Source organism: Trichomycterus rosablanca, chromosome 5 (genome assembly GCF_030014385.1).
Source record: "Trichomycterus rosablanca isolate fTriRos1 chromosome 5, fTriRos1.hap1, whole genome shotgun sequence".
Taxonomy (NCBI): Eukaryota; Metazoa; Chordata; class Actinopteri; order Siluriformes; family Trichomycteridae; genus Trichomycterus; species Trichomycterus rosablanca.
Genome location: NC_085992.1, coordinates 25,072,996 through 25,094,885, shown reverse-complemented (window position 1 = coordinate 25,094,885; position 21,890 = coordinate 25,072,996). Strand labels below are relative to the sequence as shown.

The following is a 21,890-nucleotide window of genomic DNA, read 5'->3' as shown; positions in this document are numbered from 1 at the left end:
AGAATGCCCAAGCTCAGTGTACAGTTATTCAAAGAAAGCACTGCTGTTAAAATCTGAACCAAATTATTTTCATGCATTTGCAATACCAAAATCATGAATGAATGGTTCTGTTATGTAGTACATTCACAAACGGAAGCTGTTTTGTTTCAGTATGGAGACTGATGGCATGTTAACTCTGCACATGTGGATCTGTGTGTCACTTTTATACTGGGACATGATGCAAAATATCCACATCAATTTTGTATTAAAAAAAAATGTATAAAAGTAGAACTCGGCTCATCATATTATGATATCTACACTAATAATGCCAAAAAGAGGTAGCACCATGATAAAATATGCTAGCCCACTACCACCAAGTTCAGAGTTCGAATGGTGGTCTGCGTTGGATGGGCGTCCACACAGACATGATTGACTACATCTGAGAGTGGGAATGGTAAATAGTAAACAGTAAAAGAAATTACATATTTGATCAACTAATTTGATCTTATTTTACAATTTTAGAGAAGCCAAGGATATTGAAACAATACTTCATAATGGTGTGTGCTAAGGTTGAGGGTTATTTCTAGATGTGAAATGATGTTTGTCAGCCAAAAGTTCATAGCCAAATCCATTTCACAGTAGGAAAAAAACATGCAACTTGCACACACTTCAAGAATTTACAGTATGTAAAGATGTATTAATTATAATAGCTGTAAATTCAGAGGGGTTGCAAATTAAAACATAGAGGAATCACACAAAAAGCTAAGAATACAATACAGTGGTGCAGAATGTAATGATGCTCTCTATGGTACAGCAGTGGAAAAACACTTAACTGTTGGGGCAGACCAGCTTTCATCAGTGTCCTCAGGAAAAAAACAGCTGTTGCTGTGCTTCTTGGATCAGTGCAGTCGTGTTAATGGACAACATAGGATTCTCTGATATGTGAATGCTCAGGAATCTAGGCTGGGTACTTTATTCACCACTGATAGAGATTGGAGTGTACCCATTATTCGGTAACCGCCTGAAGTTGATGATCAGCTGCTTGCTCTTTGAGGGATTGAATGACAGATCATCTGTGCTCTAGCTCAACAGAGGTTAGTAGTAGGGCTGGAACCAATCCGATACTCGGTATCGGTCCGATATTGGCCCAAATCACTGGATCGGATATCGGAAAGAAAAAAACATGTAATCCAATACTGTAGCTTAATGTAAATAAGTCTTAATGTAAATAAGGCCATTGTGTGTGTAAAACAAATAACACACGAAAATACGAGCGTCGTTTATTGCCACTCACGCTTGGTGATATTATTAACATGTGCAACTGATCTACAACTCATCAGCAACAGCCATTCAGAAATTAAAATACACTGATCTACTGCAACTTTTAGCATTTTAAAAAATCCTCTACTACTGCCACATCTAAAAACACTGTATAAACACAATATAAATTGCTTTATAAATGATAAATCGCTCACCTGAGATAAAGAACCTATCTTGTCCCGGCTTGGAGATATCTCACATCCTTAACGATTAATCCATTAGTGTTATGAAATAAAACAAACTACATCGTTTCCCTTTCCCATTTTCCCCTTCAAAATCCAGCAGGGTTTTTTAATAAGTGCGCTTTGGTTTTTAATAATCTTAAAACATGACAGAACTTTAACAGAAAATCTCAACTCTGTGTCAATTCTAATTGGTCCATCACGTTTGATTGACACCCACATCTTCCAATTGTAGACACTTTTGTTAAACAAGCCAAAAATGCTGCTAAATATTGTGTGTAAAACTTAAAATAAAAACAGCAGTTTTGTATAAGTGTGATGTTGTAGGTTCTGCATTTATTCCTTTAAAATATTTGTTTCACAGTCTGAGCATTGTTATTTAGATAGCTAGTTTAACCATGGTGCATTTAGACATGAATTATTACTGCTTAGTTGTTTGAGAGGAGAAATGACAGTATTGATTTGGTGTCGGTATCGGCAGATACTTTATTTGCAGTATCTGTATCGGTCATAAAAAAAAGTGGTAACGAGCCAGCCCTAGTTAGTAGGCTGATTTTATTGCCAGTGGAGATCACCGTTGTGTCATCTGCAACCTTGATGATGGAGTTAGTGGTGAATGCAGGAGTGTGTACTCCCATAAGAGGGAGTATAGAATGGGGGCTTAAAACACATCCTTATGGTATGTCAGTACTCAGTCTAATAATGGAGGACTGGTGGGGGCCCAGTCTCAGCACTTGAGGGCACTCTGGATACTGATCTTTCTGTCAGTCACAAAATGATTGAGTTGAAGGATAGCTGGTTAGCTTGTTTTTTTACCTTCTAAATATTTGAATGTCATCATATTTCATAATCTGTGCTAGTAGAAAGTGTACAGTGGGGCCAAAAAGTATTTAGTCAGCCACTGATTGTGCAAGTTCTCCTACTTAGAAAGATGAGAGAGGTCTGTAATTTTCATCATAGGTACACTTCAACTATGAGAGACAAAATGAGGGGAAAAAAATCCAGGAAATCACATTGTAGGATTTTTAAAGAATTTATTTGTAAATTATGGTGGAAAATAAGTATTTGGTCACCCACAAACAAGCAAGATTTCTGGCTCTCACAGACCTGTAACTTCTTTAAGAAGCTCTTCTGTCCTCCACTCGTTACCTGTATTAATGGCACCTGTTTGACCTCGTTATCTGTATAAAAGACACCTGTCCACAGCCTCAAACAGTCAGACTCCAAACTCAACCATGGCCAAGACAAAAGAGCTGTCGAAGGACACCAGGAAGAAAATTGTAGACCTGCACCAGGCTGGGAAGAGTGAATCTACAATAGGCAAGCAGGTTGGTGTAAATAAATAAACTGTGGGAGCAATTGTAAGAAAGACATACAAGACCATTGATAATCTCCCTCGATCTGGGGCCCCACGCAAGATCTCATCCCGTGGGGTCAAAATGATCATGAGAACGGTGAGCAAAAATCCCAGAACTACACGGAGGGACCTGATGAATGACCTGCAGAGAGCTGGGACCAAAGTAATAAAGGCTACCATCAGTAACACACTACGCCGAGAGGGACTCAAATCCTGCAGTGACAGGCGTGTCCCCCTGCTTAAGCCAATTACATGTCCAGGCCCGTCTGAAGTTTGCCAGAGAGCATATGGATGATCCAATAGAGGATTGGGAGAATATCATGTGGTCAGATGAAACCAAAATGGAACTTTTTGGTAAAAACTCAACTCGTCGTGTTTGGAGGAAGAAGAATGCTGAGTTGCATCCCAAGAACACCATACCCACTGTGAAGCATGGGGGTGGAAACATCATGCTTTGGGGCTGTTTTTCTGCAAAGGGGACAGGACGACTGATCCGTGTTAAGGGAAGAATGAACGGGGCCATGTATCGTGAGATTTTAAGCCAAAACCTCCTTCCATCAGTGAGAGCATTGAAGATGGAACGTGGCTGGGTCTTCCAGCATGACAATGATCCCAAACACACCGCTCGGGCAATGAAGGAGTGGCTCCGTAAAAAGCATTTCAAGGTCCTGGAGTGGCCTAGCCAGTCTCCAGACCTCAACCCCATAGAAAATTTGTGGATGGAGTTGAAAGACCGTGTTTCCCAGTGACAGCCCCAAAACATCACTGCTCTAGAGGAGATCTGCATGGAGGAATGGGCCAAAATACCAGCTACAGTGTGTGCAAACCTGGTGAAGACTTACAAGAAACGTTTGACCTCTGTCATTGCCAACAAAGGTTATGTTACAAAGTATTGAGTTGAACTTTCGTTATTGACCAAATACTTATTTTCCACCATAATTTACAAATAAATTCTTTAAAAATCCTACAATGTGATTTCCTGGATTTTTTTTTCTCATTTTGTCTCTCATAGTTGAAGTGTACCTATGATGAAAATTACAGACCTCTCTTATCTTTCTAAGTAGGAGAACCTGCACAATCAGTGGCTGACTAAATACTTTTTGGCCCCACTGTAAGCTGCTTTTGATAGTTACACAAAACCTGATCTGCCTGCACATCTATTCCGCTTTGTCAAGTATAAGGCAAGAGTAAGGACCATACTTTACTCTTTGTAAGGCTAAAAGCTGAAAGATGCACATCATTGAGGTCATTCAAGGGTAAATGGGTTCATTCCCCACCACACATGCCCCTTCTTAAAAGTAAATTGAGACATTTCAGCCAAACTAATTACCAAAAGGAGGAGAAAATCATGCAATGTCAATAGATAAACATGCTCAGGAAGACTGGTCTTACTTAAACTCCTAGTTAATTTTAACATTCCAGTCCTAGAATGGCACCTATTTAAAAAGCCCTGCTTGAGCTACCTCACTCAATTATAAGTGGTGGTATAAGTGGAAAACTTAGACAGAAATTGGCAGGTCACACAGACTCTCAGAATGGGACTTCCAAGTGCTAAAGTTCATAATAATTAACTGTGCACAGTTGCTGCAATCACTAGACTTCCAAAGTTCCTCTGAAAACACCAGATGTGTTTATTGAGACCTTATGAATAAAGAGTTTATGAGTGAGCAGCTACACACCAGCCTAATGCAATGTGTAATGCCCAGCATTGCCCTGAGTGGTATTAATTAATTAATTCATTCATTGTCCGTTTTACCGCCGCGTTATTCTATTAGGGGTTGCCGATCATAATCTGGATCAGATTCACCAGCCAAAAGGCAGGAAACACCGTGGACAGGTCGCCAGTCCATCACAAGGCATAAGTGGAATACAGCACATGGTCAATAAGCTCTAGACCAGGGATCACCAAGCTTTTTGAAACTGACAGCTACTTCAAGGGTGCTATACAAGAGTAATACAAAGGGCTACTTGTTCCTGAATAACAAAGTTGCATGGTTTACCTTTAATGATAATATTTGTATTACTAATAATAATAACAATAAATATTCATATATTTGAAGAGAGTGTAAGGATTTGAGCGAGTTTGACAAGGGCCAAATTGTGATACTAGACGACTGGGTCAGAGCATCTCCAAAACTGCAGCTCCTGTGGGGTGTTCCCAGTCTGCAGTGGTCAGTATCTTTCAAAAGTGATCCAGGGAAGGAACAGTGGTAAACCAGCGACAGGGTCATGGGCGGCCAAGGCTCATTGATGCACATGGGGAGTGAAGGCTGGCCTGTGTGGTCCGATCTAACAGACGAGCTACTGTAGCTCAGATTACTGAAGAAGTGAATGCTGGTTCTGATAGAAAGGTGTCAGAATACACAGTGCACCGCAGTTTGTTGCGTATGGGGCTGCATAGCCGCAGACCAGTCAAGGTGCCCATGCTTACACCTGTCCACCGCCGAAAGCGCCAACAATGGGCACACGTAAGCATCGGAACTGGACCACGGAGCAATGAAAGAAGGTGGCCTGGTCTAATGAATCACGTTTTCTTTCACATCACGTGGATGGCCGGGTGCGTGTGCGTCGCTTACCTGTGGAACACATGGCACCAGGATGCACTATGGAAAGAAGGCAAGCTGGCGGAGGGAGTGTGATGCTTTGGGCAATGTTCTGCTGGGAAACCTTGGGTCCTGCCATCCATGTGGGTGTTACTTTGACACGTACCACCTACCTAAGCATTGTTGCAGACCATGTACACACATTTATGGAAATGGTATTCCCTGATGGCTGTGGCCTCATTCAGCAGGATAATGCGCCCTGCCACAAAGCAAAAATGGTTCAGGAATGGTTTGAGGAGAACAACAACGGGTTTGAGGTGAACAACAACGGGTTTGAGGTGTTGTCTCAATCCAATCAAGCATCTGTGGGATGTGCTGGATGTCCGATCCATGGAGACCCCACCTCACAACCTACAGGAGTTAAAGGGTCTGCTGCTAACATCTTGGTGCCAGATACCACAGCACAATTTCAGGGGTCTACGCCTAGATGGGTCAGGGCTATATGTATACGCAGAATACCAAATGGATAATTTGATAGAAAAGGAATAATGGTCTGGGGCAATCTTTGATTGGAGCATTCAGTAGCAACAATTTCCCCAAGGTCCCTATTTGTTTCAGTATTTAAAAAAAAATACACTTTGAGACAAAAATGTTACAAACATTATGAAATGGTTGCTGAGTCTGGCATAGATAACCTAAGTTGGCTTATACAGAGCCATGACATCAAACTTGGAATGCCGAGTGCGGACAGGCCTCATTATTTAACATCATTGTCTGACCTTACTGATGTTGTTTTGGCTAAACAGAAGATAATTCCAGTAGTCTAGTTCCAAAAACTCATGAAGCTATCACTGACAGCATCATATATTCTTTCAGAAATTAGACCTTCCAGAAGGGAGGCGGTGTTAGCAGTATTAATGGCATTGTATGTTCACAAACTTTATCCCTCAAGTATATAATTAGAATCGTTCTGCACTTTTGTTTACACACCACACAAATGTAAAATATACGTTTCTCCTAAAAACAATGTAACACATTACAGGCTCTCGAGCATGTGTGTAAGGCCGAGTGCATAATCAGAACCAGCGATGAGGAATGCAGGCCTCCTGTTATAAAAAGTACTGCTATTATACCAAAAGCACTGAACCAAGCAGTCTGGCTCAAACAATCCAGTCACTACACACAAACCACCACATGCTTACATACACACACCTCACTCTGGAACATACCACCCAGAACACAAAGACTACCTTCACAAAAGCATTGATTAAAAAAGCCTACAATCAACACATCATAAGGCTATACAGTCTCTCCCTCCACACACACAGAAACACCTTACAGTCGCCAGCTAAGTGTACCCCGTCTGCCACAATCATGTACACCGTGCTGCATACCAGCCACCACTGCAAGCGCAAACACTACGCTGCTGTCAGCGCTTTCACAGCTACACTCTAGTACTGGTTTCAGGGACACTATCAAGCTACAATAATCATTCAATAGGTTTTAAAGCCCTTTTTTATTACTTTAAAAACTGGCACCACTGAACATTAGGGTCGGATTAAACTTCACTGATTTAGTCTATAAAAGAACACAGCATATTACAGCCAACATAATTAAAAGCACAATAACTAAAAACCAAACAACTCATTTAAACAATTTAATTTAATGGGGAAAATAAGTATTTGATACACTGCCGATTTTGCAAGTTGTCCCACCTACAAAGAATGGAGAGGCCTGTAATTTTTATCGTTGGTACACTTAATCTGTGAGAGACAGAATCTAAAAAAAAAAAGTGGAGTGGAGTTGATACCAAAAAGCTCTATTTTGGTCTCATCTGACCACATGACCTTCTCCCAAGCCTCCTCTGGATCATCCAGATGGTCATTGGCGAACTTCAAACGGGCCTGGACATGTGCTGGCGTGAGCAGGGGGACCTTGCGTGCCCTGCAGGATTTTAATCCATGGCGGCGTAGTGTGTTACTAATGGTAATCTTTGAGACTGTGGTCCCAGCTCTCTTCAGGTCATTGACCAGGTCCTCCCGTGTGGTTCTGGGCTGATTCCTGACCTTTCTCAGGATCATCCTTACCCCACGAGCTGAGATCTTGCATGGAGCCCCAGACCGAAGAAGATTGACAGTCATCTTGTGTTTCTTCCATTTTCTAATAATTGCGCCAACAGTTGCTGCCTTCTCACCAAGCTGCTTGCCTATTGTCCTGTAGCCCATCCCAGCCTTGTGCAGGTCTACAATTTTGTCCCTGGTGTCCTTAGACAGCTCTTTGGTCTTGGCCATGGTGGAAAGGTTGGAGTGTGATTCATTGAGTGTGTGGACAGGTGTCTTTTATACAAGTAACGAGTTCAAACAGGTGCAATTAATACAGGTAATGAGTGCAGAATAGGGCTTCTTAAAGAAAAACTAGCAGGTCTGTGAGAGCCAGAATTCTTGCTGGTTGGTAGGTGATCAAATACTTATTTCATGCAATAAAATGCAAATTAATTATTTAAAAATCATACAATGTGAGTATCTGGATTTTTTTTTTAGATTCTGTCTTACAGTTGAAGTGTGCCTACGATAAAAATTACAGGCCTCTCCATTCTTTGTAGGTGGGAAAACTTGCAAAATTGGCAGTGTATCAAATATTTATTTTCCCCACTGTATGTCAACATGACACACACAAAAACACCTATACGGACAATGACTGGCTCGTCTGAAAGTGGGAATGTCGAAAGTGCTGGCTGATAGATGACGCTTGCACAGAGATGGGGGATAATGGGCCTGGCGGTGAAGGTACTGGACTAATAATCAGAAGGTCACTGGTTCAAGCCCCACCACTGCCAGGTTGCAAACTGTTGGGCCCTAAGCAAGGCCTTTATCCATCAATTGCTTAGACAATGTACTGTCACAGTACTGTAAGTCGCTTTGAAAAAAGAAAAAAGAAAAAGAAAAAGAATAATGGTGTGGCAATCTTTGATTTGGGTGACGCTGCTTTATATTTTAATGGAACAGCATTGAATGACATTCTAAAAAACAATTGTAGTAATGATTTGGAAGTCGCTTCTTGTTTCAACATTAAAAGAATCACTTTGCTCAATGCAAATTGTTATGTGCACATAAGAGGAGGGGTGGGCTACTTCATGTCGGCACACATCACACGGTCATGGCCCTACTCATTCAGGAGTAGAGGTCAGCAGCAGTAGAGGAAGCAACATGCGATAGGGTAACTTGATACGACTAGATTGCAAGGAAAACTGGGAATAAATTTTTGAATATAAAAAACATTTCAGTTATTCAAATGTTAAATACAATTAATCTATGTGTGAGCAGCCACTCGGGTGGCGCAGCGGTAAAACACACTAGCACACCAGAGCTGACATTTCGAACTATCCGACTTGGCTGAGCGTCTACATGAACAACGACTTGTTCATACAGGGCGGGAAGCTAAATAGGGACCTCATAACTGATGCAATTATGACCTCTCCTGGCTGGTTGCACCTGCACAGAGTTGAGAGATAAATGTGGACAGGGTGTGGCTCTCCATACACAAAGCTGATCCACATATGAATTTGCCTTGAAGGCGAAAGATGCAGTCGGCTATTGCACACGTGTTGGAGGGGGCGTGTGACACCTCTATCAAAAGTGGAGATCAGCATCAGTAGAGATGAAGCGTAATGCAATCGGGTAATTGGGGAAAAAAAGAAAAAAAAAAAAAGTGTGTGAGCACTATGTCCAAATTATCTATCAAGGTATATTTTAGAGCATTTATTATGTAATAATAATTAAAAAATATGTATACACATTGGTCACTTTATTAAAAATATCATATTGATACTTGGCAGGATTCCCTTTGCTCACAGATCAACCTGAATTGATAAATTCCTCAAGCTCAGAATTGCCAATGACTAATGACTAATTTAAGCCAAATACTACTGTATTAAGGTGCAGAATTAACCTTTAAATAGATATAAAATAGCATTTTAAAGGCCAGTCACACTGCAAATTCAAACCTCTGAGAAAGTCCTGGCATTTCCCAGCACCGCATCAGCAGTCATACAAAAGTATGCAGCTAGATTGATCTGAGAAAGATCTGCGTCCTGTTACTGTGGCATGAAATAAGGAAGAAATCAACTACAAAAGGAAATATCAAGGACTAATCTGGCGAGGGAATCCAAACTGAAGAAGCATTGCGGGAAACATTGCTCACTCACAGTTTTACTGTCAGTGAGTCATATTGAAAAAAGCCCAACCATAAAATGTGGAACAAAATACAGAGGGAAAAAATAAAGCGGCCAAAAAAAGGTTTGGAATGACGGTCACTGAGATGTTTCCCTCCAGAGGCATGAGGAGCTGCTTTAGTGTCCCCTTTGTGTCACTTCCACAGCAAAAAAGAAAATTCATCACGCAAACCTCATTCATCATTCCAGTAGTCAGTATATGTGAGCTCCCCAGATGTGAACACTTTTAAACATGCTGATCTCTGAGAGAGCTTCAGGTATGCATGTGGCTGCCAAGACCAACATCAGATCTGCTGAAACACTCCATATAGAGTGATCTGATACAGCCTGGGTGCATAAGAGGGCTGTGAAAGTATCAGAGCACCTTGCTGAGGCCACTTAGGTTTATCAGTAAAGTACGGGGAGTGCTGGAAGCTTTTACAAAATATGTGCTTGGCGTTAGAGGAGTTATCACTGGTGATCGGTCGTATTGCATTAGCACACTTGCTTAACGTCACTATCAGTTTTACCTGCACAGCATATCGGTCAGCCGCACAAATCCCACGTAGGCCAGCTCGAAAGCCCCTCTGTGCCGAGACTGAAGCAGCTGCTCGCGGAAATACTGCCCGACACTCTCCACCTGCAATAGGAACAGAAGTCACAACAGAAATAAGAAACTATATCCTGTTCAGGGTGACGGTGGCACCCGGAAACATCTGCGGCAATTTAAGTCAATTAGCATGTTTTTGAGAGGTGAAAGGAAAATTCTACATAAATAAAACTCGTGTGGACACAGAAATAACACATCAAACCCCTCAGAGAGTGACCAGAGGCAGGGTTGAAACTCAGGTCGGAAACATGTTTATGAATCTCAAATAACATGAAAATACTTGGTTATGTCTTTATAATAATTATTGTTTTTCAACACATCATCAACACACACTTCTGGAGTTTGATTAAGAGTTCAAGGAACTGTTAAATGTTATTTGACTTTTTATCAAATTCCACATACCTTTGTAGAGGCTGATCCCAAAAGTTAATTTTAACTTGCTTCAGCCATAACAAAACCAGATTTGACATGTTCAGGCAAATAGAACAATCAGCTGCATCCACGATTGAATCTTTTCTTGAGTATGATTTAAGGTCCATCTAATCAGCAACAAACTAAAGTCAAGTTTTGAGGTTTAAATTTTGGAGCAAGGGCTTTAACCCTTCATTGCATCATGCAGCGAATTTGCAACAAATTAAAAAAAATCTACACTCTGGCCACTCAGGTGGTGCAGCTGTAAAGTACGCTAGCTCACCAGAGTTGGGGTTTCGAATACATCGTATCAAAGCTCAGCTCTGCCTCTCCGACTAGGCTGGGCGGCCGCATGAACAACGATTGGCTGTTGTTCAGGGTTAGAGGGTAAAGAAAGTCGGATCATAGGTCCTCATAACTGGTGCGACTGCGGCCCCTGCTGGCTGACTGATGGCGCCTGCACAGGGCTGAGAAATAACGCTGGTGGGGGTGTGACCCTCCGAGCACAGTGCTCGTCAAGTGTATGAACTCGACTCATGCAGGTGAAAAATGCACAATCCGTACTGACTGGTAAATTGGACAAGACTAGACTGGGGAATAAAAGTGGGGGAAAAAATTGTAAATAAAAAAAATTAATAAATAAAATAAACGACACTCTGCCAACATCTATTAATGAGAATGAGAAGCTGTGAGCGTAGCAGAGGCGCTGGCTGACCTTACTTTACGTCTCACTCATGTATCTGTACCATAGATGCCGTACAAATCGAGAATACGTCCTTTCGTTCTTTCGGCTGTGTCCACACTGCTCAGTAAATTAGACCGTAAAATAGAGTGAAAGATTTAGCAGGTAAGCTTTCCGAAAAAATCGAAGGCAAAGCTACGGGTATGTAGTTGTTATCAGTTGCATAACCGTACACAAAATCACAGAACACAGTACGCTGCATCCTTAAGGTTAGGTTATTTATTTGTAGCACATTCGCAACAACGTGCGGTAAGGTTGGCTCCTCATGCCGAAAAAGGGGAACTTGTCCGACTGGGAGATGGTGGACCTCCCAAGCAACACCACCAGTAATTGGACATCAACAGATATGCAAATGAAATTTCTTGTTCACAATGAAGAATATCTTATTTTCATATTATTTCCCTAAAAATGCCAGAATGCATGATGTACATACAACATATGACTATTTTGCAAATGCATGATGTTGAATATATGCTATAAATTAAAAATCTAGTTTAAAAAAAAAGCTGAATTAGAAAATATTTTTAAACTATTTTTGTGTATTCAGTGGCTATAACAAACAATGTATATTTTTTCCACAGAGAAAAAAAAAAAAATCATGCAACGAAGGGTTAAGCCCATGCTTAAACCCACGCAGACACGGGGAGAACATGCAAACTCCACACAGAAAGGACCTGAACCGCCCCACCTGGGGATCAAACCCAGGACCTTGTTGCTGTGAGGCGACAGTGCTACCCACTTAGCCACTGTGCCGCCCCACTTAATTGTACAGATGAACATGTAACCTTAAGATGCTTGGAAATGGCTCCAAGTGATTTGATTTCAGATCTATAATCTGCATTCTGAAATCTGTACAAAATCTGTGGCGCAGCTCTTGAGTTTGAATTTCAGCTCTGGTATCAGCTGGCTCAGGCACCTACACAAACACAATTGGCTGTGTGTCTGTAAGGGGCAGGACAATAATTGAAGAGGGTTTCCTCATAACTACTGCAATTGCAGCCTCTGCTGGTTGATTGATGGCATCTGCCAGTGATAGCTCAGTGGTTAAGGTACTGGACTAGTAAACAGAAGGCTGCCGGTTCAAGCCCCGCCACCACCAAGTTGCCACTGTTGGGTCCTTGAGCAAGGCCCTTAACCCTCAATTGCTCATTGTGTAAGTCGCTTTGGATAAAAGCGTCTGCTAAATGCTGAAAATGTAAATGTAAATCTGCACAATGAGACGTGAGATGATGGGGATTGATTTGTGACTCACTGTGCACATAACGGATTGTCATATGAACCTGCCTCATGCAGGTGAAAAGATGCGGTTGATACCACACACAGTCTAACAGGTGCTACAAACTAGAACTTTTTAAATAAACACACAAATGTAGTCCATCACTGATGATAAGATACATGGCATTATATAACCAGAATATGTATTTATTAATTATTTATTTATTAGGATTTTAACGACATGTTTACACACTCTGTGTTTGACATTAAATTTGTGTAACCAGTAACTACCTGTTCTGTCATGAATGTAACCAGTCATGAACAATTTTGCATCTCCAATTCACCTCACTTGCATGTCTTTGGACTGTGGGAGGAAACCGGTGCTCCAAGAGGAAACCAACACAGAGAGAACATGCAAACACCACACAGAAAGGACCTGGACTGCTCCACCTGGGAATCAAACCCAGGACCTTCATGCTGTGAGGCGACAGTGCTACCGACCGAGCCACCATATTTGATTGTTTGTTTATTGGAATTTTAATGTCATGTTTTTACACTTTGGTTACATTCATGACAGGAATGGTAGTTACTTATTACACAAGTTCATTATCAGTTCACGAGGTTATATCAAACACAGTCATGGACAATTTAGTATCTCCAATTAACCTGACTGCATGTCTTTGGACTGTGGGAGTAAACCCACACAGACATGGGGAAATCATGCAAACGCCACACAGAAAGGACCCGGACCGCCCCACCTGGGGATCGAACCCAGGACCTTCTTGCTGTGAGGCGTCAGTGCTAACCACTTAGCCACCGTGCCGCCCCCGAGCCACCATATAACCACAATAAAGATAGTTAGATTGTTTGATAATTATTAGGATGTATGTGCAGCTCAAAGTAGATGTTTTAAGACAGGGATTCTCAATATCGTCCATGTCTAATTTAATAGAAAGAACATTTCCCCTAATATCTGGCAAATCTGCTGACAAAATACAGATGTGCCCTGAACAATGAGATAAAATTAGATTGTGCATTTTAAAAGTAAATGATACTAAAAAACAAGACAAAAGTAAAAGCTTTAGCTTCAGAAACATAATAATAAAATGATGATGATGATCATTATTATTATTAATATTATTTTACAATTTTCTTTATTAGCATTCTACAGTATTTCAAATGACATAAGGTGGTCACTGGCCCCTAACATAATTAACCACCTTTAACCAAAGCAAAATGAATTATGGGTATGGTCTATTGGTAAGTAGGTAGAGTGGCTCATTGGAATATGTCCAAATGTGAGATAAGTAATTTAGTGATCGCTACATGGGAAAAGCAGTGTGTGATGCTGATCACAGAGAAAAACAGGCTTGGGTTTCTCATAAGTGGAAGCTTAAAAGCAACACTGTTCCCAGCCAAAAACATGTCAGTAGACGAGAACCTGCCAAAATGTATGCATTTGTATAAGCCAATCAGTGGTTTTAGTGTGTGTCTGATTGTACATGTTAATGGGGTGGAAGCATGCCACAGATGCAGATCCATCTCACGCAAACTCATAAGAAAAGAAGCCAATCCACACAGTCGCGCAGATTGTGGTTATGGTCTGGACTGACTCCAGAACAGCTATTTACGTTGTGCTTCAAACAACCGTTAAAGCTCCTTAGCCCTAACAGGACTTTATTTAGGCTGACACTTCCTGTTCGGCAGTTCAGTTATTTACGTTTTACTACTTCACTCTATGGGCACAGGTCAGTAGAGAACCGTAACTCTTAAACCTCAGCCCTTACACCCCCTTCCCTCATCTGATAAAAATAACAACCAGTCTGGTTTACTGTGTACTCACCCAAAGTACTGCAGAGGTTAAGACACAAAAATTAAAACAACAGTTCAGCTTTAGAAATGCAACGAGCTAACAGCACAGAGAGGGTTTCTTAAGCAAAATGCAAATCCTGTTTACAAATAATCACGTCTTCACACTGCACCCAAGTCCCTGCAGTGATGGAACTTATCATAAAGTTAGCAATAACAAAGCCCACCCATTAGGAGAGAAGGTATGATTGGTCAATTTTACGGTCATCTGAAATTGGTATCTCATTGTATTACTATAGTTTTTTTTTCCCCTTCATTTTTCCTCCCAATCTAGTCGTATCCAATTACCCGATTGCATTTTGCTTTTTCTCTACTGATGCTGATCTCCACCGTGGTTGAGGAGAGCTGTGACTAACATACTCCCCCTCCGACACGTGTGCAGTAGCCGCTGCATCTTTTCACCTGCACGAGGAGAGTTCATATGTGGATCAGCTTTGTGTACAGAGAGCTACACCTGTCCACATTATCCCTTGACACTGTGCAAGCACCATCAATCAGCCAGCAGAGGTCATAATTACATCAGTTATGAGGTCCGGTCAGGCTCCCACCCTGTATGAACAACAGCCAATCGTTGTTCATGTAGGCGCCCAGCCTGCCGGATGTCAGAGCTGAGTTTCGAATCGAACGGGTTTGAAATGTCAGCTCTGGTGTGCTAGCGTGTTTTATCGCTGCACCACCTGAGCACCTAACAGAAAAATTCTGATAGGGAGACAAAGAGGCTTCATTAATTTAACCCTTTACATTTCATTAATTGAACAGGCAGGTATGAAAGATTTATTTGCTTAGATGTGTCTTTGTTTAAACAGAATGCCTTTATTTGTCATATATACATATACAGGTGTACAGTACAACGGAAATCTTTCTTCGTATTTACCAGCTTGTTTTGATGCTGGGGTCAGAGCGCAGGGTTGGCCATTGTATGGCGCCCATGAAGCCGAGAGGGTTAAGGGCCTTGCTCAAGGACCCAACAGTGACCTTTCGATTGATAGCCCAAAGCTCTACCCACTAGGCTACCACTGTTTCTGTGCCCCACTGTTTAAATGTTCATTGTCAAGTTATGAGCAGATGAAATCCAAACTGCTTACTTCTAAATTCTATATTTTTTATACTATATAAAGCCCTATCTGAAGGCATAGAAGGCCATAATAGTTCCCTTCTTGCACAGTTATATTTCAAACACTTTTTACGCAACTGCATAATTGCACAGTAGGGTCAGCAACCTAAATCACAGCTTTTCCTCTATATTTGCTACTAAATAACTTGTTTGTGATTTTCTTTGACTTAGGCCCAAAGGGATTATGCAACTCATAAAGTCTGTTATCTCCAGTTCTCAAGAGTGAGCATGTACATGATTAACTGCATGGAAACCCAAATTAAAGCAAACTTTATAAAATAACAGCCAAAACTAGCAAGTCATCTCAACAATGGGTCAAAACAAGGCTCGGGACAAACATGTATGGCTGGCACTATAGGAGTGGCTTTACAGGGATTATTTGTAGGTTGAGGTTTGGTCTGAGGTTGGCTGGGGTCAGTGAGTCAAAGTCAGCCCTTTCTGTCTGGATATGCGACCAAGCCCTGTGGGCCCCATGCTTCCAGAAACTGAGCATCCATCTTTAGTCACATGAGTTGCATGGTGGCAAAGCCAAAATTAACAAAGCCAACAATTTCAAAACCACTTAAAGTCCCCCTGAACTTAAAAACATGATTTTTAAAAAAGTAAACTCCTCTTGGATGGCTGACTGGGATTATATAGTTATAGGTTTTGGGTCAAGTTAGTCATCCATACAAAAAATAAATAAAATGTAATAAAAGATTCAGAAAGCAGTATGTAGCAGCATAAACCGTAATAAGTGTTTAAGCTTCATTGTTTTGAGCCAAGAAAATCTAATCTTTCAATTATTCAAGGATGACAAGAATCCAGAGAAGCATATAGCTGAAAAACCAGTATGCTAAGCTTCGCGAGGCTAACAAGGGGGGGGGGGGGGGGGGGGGGGGGGGGGGAATTATATGGGTGAATGAGTGGATTGGGATACGCAGCCAGGAGATTTTCTGTTCTGCAGAGAGTTTGAGGTAAATAAATATTTTTGGTATTATGGTTTGGCATGAACAATGAGGTTACAAATACTGTAAAGCTTGTGTATACGCTGATGTATTCTGAAAGAAACTATATTTTGCTGTAGCCATGCTAGTTGACAATTATACAATTTCTTCTAAGGTTCTACCTCATATCTTGCGTTCTTTTTGACTGTAGCTCAACATCACACTCACTGCCAGTCATAATCTGATCACAAAACTTTGAGAGACTTGAAGTTGCTAACAAGTCCTTTGAGAGTCTGCAAGCAATCGGTGAGCCTCTCATATCACATCTCTGAGAAATTAACAAATAGCAATCAAGAGCCAATTTGAGTCCCAAGCTAAAGCTGTTTTGCCACAGAGTTAGCGTATCTGTGGGCCTCTAAAATGTGTCGGCGAGCAAAAAAAAATCAGGGCTAAAATCGTGTAGTGTAAACTAGGCATTGGATTAAATCCCCAGATTTTTATTCCACTCCAGGAAAAATTATACTCCCCTGTGCACCCTGGACACAAGGCCCGTGGGCCAAATCCGGCCCGCTATGTCATTTTAAGTGGCACGCAAAAGCGTAAAAAGACATATGATAAATATGATATAATCGTACATAAACTGCATCTCCCACAATGCATGCCGATTGTGCAGCTCTGGTGAATTCCATGCCCAGGAGGGTTAAGGCAGTGCTGGATAATAATGGTGGTCACACAAAATATTGACACTTTGGGCACAATTTGGACATGTTCACTGTGGGGTGTACTCACTTATGTTGCCAGCCATTTAGACATTAATGGCTGTGTGTTGAGTTATTTTCAGAAGACAGTAAATCTACACTGCTATACAAGCTGTACACTGACTACTCTAAGTTATATCCAAGTTTCATGTCTATAGTGCTGTCCCATGAAAAGATATAATGAAATATTTGCAGAAATGTGAGGGGTGTACTCACTTTTGTGATACACTGTAATATACTCTGTAAATTTAACTTGACCAAATTTAGCCAATTAAATTTAGCCAAACTCAAGAATTCAAACCCCTGGAACTGCTGTTACCAACAGAGTGGCTCTTTCCATTATGGCACAAGCTTACACAAAGATGTAATGACAACTATATACTGTACATGTGTAGCTCTAAAGTTAAAATGACCAGACTTTTATACTGTTTGGCCCAATTTAGCCTCCTGAGTACAACCTTTACAAGTAAAGAGCTGCTGAAGAATATTGATTCCTTATGAAGCTTGCTAGATTTATTGGTCTAAAACTGTAGAACAGATTTACTTGCACACTTTTATAGTGATTCATCCCCAAGGTTCAGAATATCACCCTTGTAACTGCAGAACTTTTTCTGTTCTATTAAGGGTATGTTGGCTCAAGAGCGCACTCTAGCTTAGCTAAAAGACACTTCATCATAATGATCGAAAGAGGCCTATGATTTATCCAAAGGCTCAAAAAGCCACACGTCCTACTTGCTTGACTTCACTTTAGGTTAATTTCCAAATAAAAAAAAAAATACACAAAGTGAGAAGTTCTGGACCTAAAGCAGTATAAGGAAATTAGGTTTCGGCCAGTTCCTCCAAGGTGGTCTACCCATAGGAAACTGGCAGTGTTGGGCTTGTCAAAGCAGTGCCATGCTCCATCTCTCATGATACCAAAACGGCAAAGCTGCATTTCGGAATGGTTAAGCCCAGGGTCAGTTTACTCGCTCATTCTCAGAGTCAATGAAAATTAAGGAATTAAAAACCGTCACGACGTGACTAACTGTTTGCAGTTGTCATGGCGCCTTGGAGGTCGGGAAACATCTGTTGCGTTGCTGCGGCGACAGAGGATCATAACAAGACACAGGAGACTGACAGCACGCACACACACATATATATATATATACACACTCGAGGAGGAGCTTCACTGTCATAAACACACACACTTTATTGACCTTCCAAAGAAAGGTGGCCTGGCAAAAGACATAAGTGGTGCATACAGCACACAGTTTAACCATGTGTCACTGCACACACAAACACACTTATGCCATTTGGACTCTGCTGACAATTAGATCATCCTTTACATAACGTAAAAATGGCGTGGTAACCACAGCGGTGACATCACCGAATAATACCACCCCATATGCTGAAGAGATGATGTCTAAGTGGCCTATTACAACACAAGTAATGCCAAAAACTATATTTACATGTGGTTCTATAACACTAAATAATCCAACCAATATCTCAATACAAGCAAAGAGCCTTCATGACTACATCTGAACAAAAACAAAGGTCGAATACACATAAAATACCTTTTTTTAAATAAAAAGGTCAGGATATTGTGATTAATAATCCCACCAGAATGTCAAGACTACACACATCAATCAGCCATAACATTAAAACCCCCGCTTTGTTTCTACACTCACTGTCCATTTTATCAGCTCCACTTACCATAAAGAAGCACTTTATAGTTCTACAAGTACTTACTGTAGTCCATCTGTTTCTCTACATATCTCTTTTTAGCCTGCTTGCACCCTGTTCTTCAATGGTCAGGACCCCCACAGGACCACCACAAAGCAGGTATTATTTAGGTGGTGGATCATTCTCAGCCCTGCAGTAACACTGACATGGTGGTGGTGTGTTAGTGTGTGTTGTGCTGGTATGAGTGGATCAGACACAGCAGCGCTGCTGGAGTTTTTAAATACCATGTTCACTCACTGACCACTCTATTAGACACTCCTACCTAGTTGGTCCAAATAATACCTACTCTGTAGTGGAAGAACAGCATGAAAGGGGGCTAACAAAGCATGCAGAGGAATAGATGGAATACAGTGAGTAATTGTAGAACTACAAAGTGCTTCTATATGGTAAGTGGAGCTGATAAAATAGACAGTGAGTGTAGAAACAAGGATGTGGTCATAATGTTATGCCTGATCAGTGTATATGTGTCATGGCAGTCTTTGGGCTTCTATAACAGTGAAACACTTACAATAACTTATGAAAAACTATTTTAGATGGTTTTTTTTAGTATGTGGAGTTTTTGGTAAAATCTAATACAGGGTTTTTCTCAAGCAACCCACATTCTGTCCATGATTTTTTACCCCAGGCAACACAAGCAATGCATCTTACTCTCTCTCTCTGTGGTTTCCAAGATGTCTCTACAACTGGTGCATTTGCATACAAGTTTATTTAATTATTATTATTTTTCTGTGTGACCCATTTTTTCTGGCTCACGACTCATCTAAGGTCGCAACACAGGGTTTGAAAAACTCTAATCTAATAGGTCACAAATACACACACAGTATCTTAGATTATTCGCATGGTATAGGAAGTTAAAATATGGAAGAATAATTTTTCACTAAGTACAGGAAGAAAGCTCAAACCATCACCTTATGCTAGGAGAATATTTGTCCAGATGGTCAGATAGTAATCCAAGATCCGGTAAAAAAGCTATTTTTAGTTGAGATTTTTTTTTTTTTTTGAAAAATGTGATCGCTTTTCTTCATCTTGCAAGACAATTCTGGCCAACTTAGTGTAACATAAACCAAAATGCAGCTGTTGAATGAAAGTAACCACCATGCAAACTCATTTAAATAATTCAACATTTGAAGCATTTGCATACAATCCACATTTAGTGTGCAACATGTGCCTTCTTTTTGCTTATGTTCCTCCATGGGCAATGAAAGGCAACAGAATGGTTTCATTGTATGAGAGTAATTGGTGTTTAGGTTGTTGACTAGGTGGTTCATTGCACATAATGTATAATTATAAGAAGATGATGTCCCATTTATTTACAGTTCAAAAAGTTATAAACACAGATTTTCAGAGTAGTAGAATCAACAAAAATCTGTTACAGCTATTTTGGTGGCTTGTGCTGGCCCAACACCATACCACCAAACATAACATTTTCTCACCAATCGGTATATATTTGCATGGTCAAATCTTTAACACAATAGGCCGCTCAGGTGGCGCAGCAGTAAAACACACTAGCACACCAGAGCTGACATTTCAAACTCGTTGGTTCGAAACTCAGCTCTGCCATCCGGCTGGGCTGGGCGGCTACATAAACAAATATTGTTCCGCATTTGAACTAGTGAAAAGATGCAATCGGCTACTGCACACTTGCCGAAGGGGCGTGTGTCAGTCTACCTCTTCTCAATCAGAAGTGGGGATCAGCATCGGTAGAGAGGAAACGTCATGCAACTGGGTATTTGGATACAACTAGACTGGGAGGAAAATTGGGACAAAATGCAAAAAAAAAACATTTTAAAACAAACAGAACGTCGTTAAATACATATAAATTTACCGAATGTTAGTTTTGCACTCCACACTACGGTCCATGACATTTTCAATCTCTAATAATCAGTCAAGCTTAAACCTTAAAAAATTTTTTCCTCTTGCATGTCTATATATATCATTCTAATGACCTAAAATATGCATATTGTTTACCACATTAAAGATACATAACAGATGACTACAAATCTCACTCACTCATTTTCTTAACCGCTTATCCAATTAGGGTCGCAGGGAGGGTGCTGGAGCCTATCCCAGCTTTTTCAATGGGCGCAGGGCACACAGTAACACCCTGGACAGGGCGCCAGTCCATCGCAGGGCAGACACACACACACACACCCATTCACCTATAGGGCAATTCAGTGTCTCCAATTAACCTGACTGCATGTCAGGATCAAACCCAGGACCTTCTTGCTGTGAGGCGACAGTGCTACGCACAGAGCCACTGTGCTGTGACTAAAAATCTTCCATCAAAATGATTTTTTTTGGGTTGCCAAATATCTTCAAATGTAAAAGCAGTCCAAGAAGTCCTGTTACTATCCTAACTTCATTAAAATGAGTATACACTTAAGTAAACGCACAAGGTATGTTTAATCCTGGGACAATTAATTCTCTTGTTCGGTGGATTAAAATTTCTAAATTATGGCATGATCAAATTTTGACCATGGTAGCCTAGTGGGTGGAACTCTGAGTTATCAATTGAAAGGTTGAGAGTTCGAATCCAAGCTCTGTTATGCAGCCATTGTTAGGTCCTTGAGCAAGGCCCTTAATCCTGTCTGCTCCAGCGCGGTAAAATGACTCTGACCCCAGCTTCCAAATAAGCTGGGATATGCAAAATAAGAAGTTCATTGTACTGTACACCTGTATATGTATATATGACAAATAAAGGCATTCTATTCTATACTTATTCCCAAGCAATATTAAAGAACACACCATGTTACACAAAGGACTGTTACACAAATCCTGTGAATCTGTAATTTAAAACAGAGGGGACTGTTAATATGCATGTCCCCAGAGCAGATGTGTTTTAACATGATGAAAGACGTAAAAACTCAAGCAGGAAAATTAAGTATTACATTTAAATGAGGACTCAAGATGACATGTCTGATTTTGTGGATCG

The 21,890-nt window shown here is 40.8% G+C and overlaps 1 protein-coding gene across 1 annotated transcript in view; it reads right to left on the bottom strand.

Annotated features, from left to right (window-relative positions):
* Window positions 1–21,890, bottom strand: part of thada (THADA armadillo repeat containing) — a 220,069-nt gene that overhangs the window by 170,149 nt on the left and 28,030 nt on the right. The window contains exon 22 of the mRNA XM_062995897.1: window positions 10,122–10,231. Coding sequence (XP_062851967.1) covers window positions 10,122–10,231 — 110 coding nt within the window. The remainder of the gene's footprint in view (window positions 1–10,121; window positions 10,232–21,890) is intronic.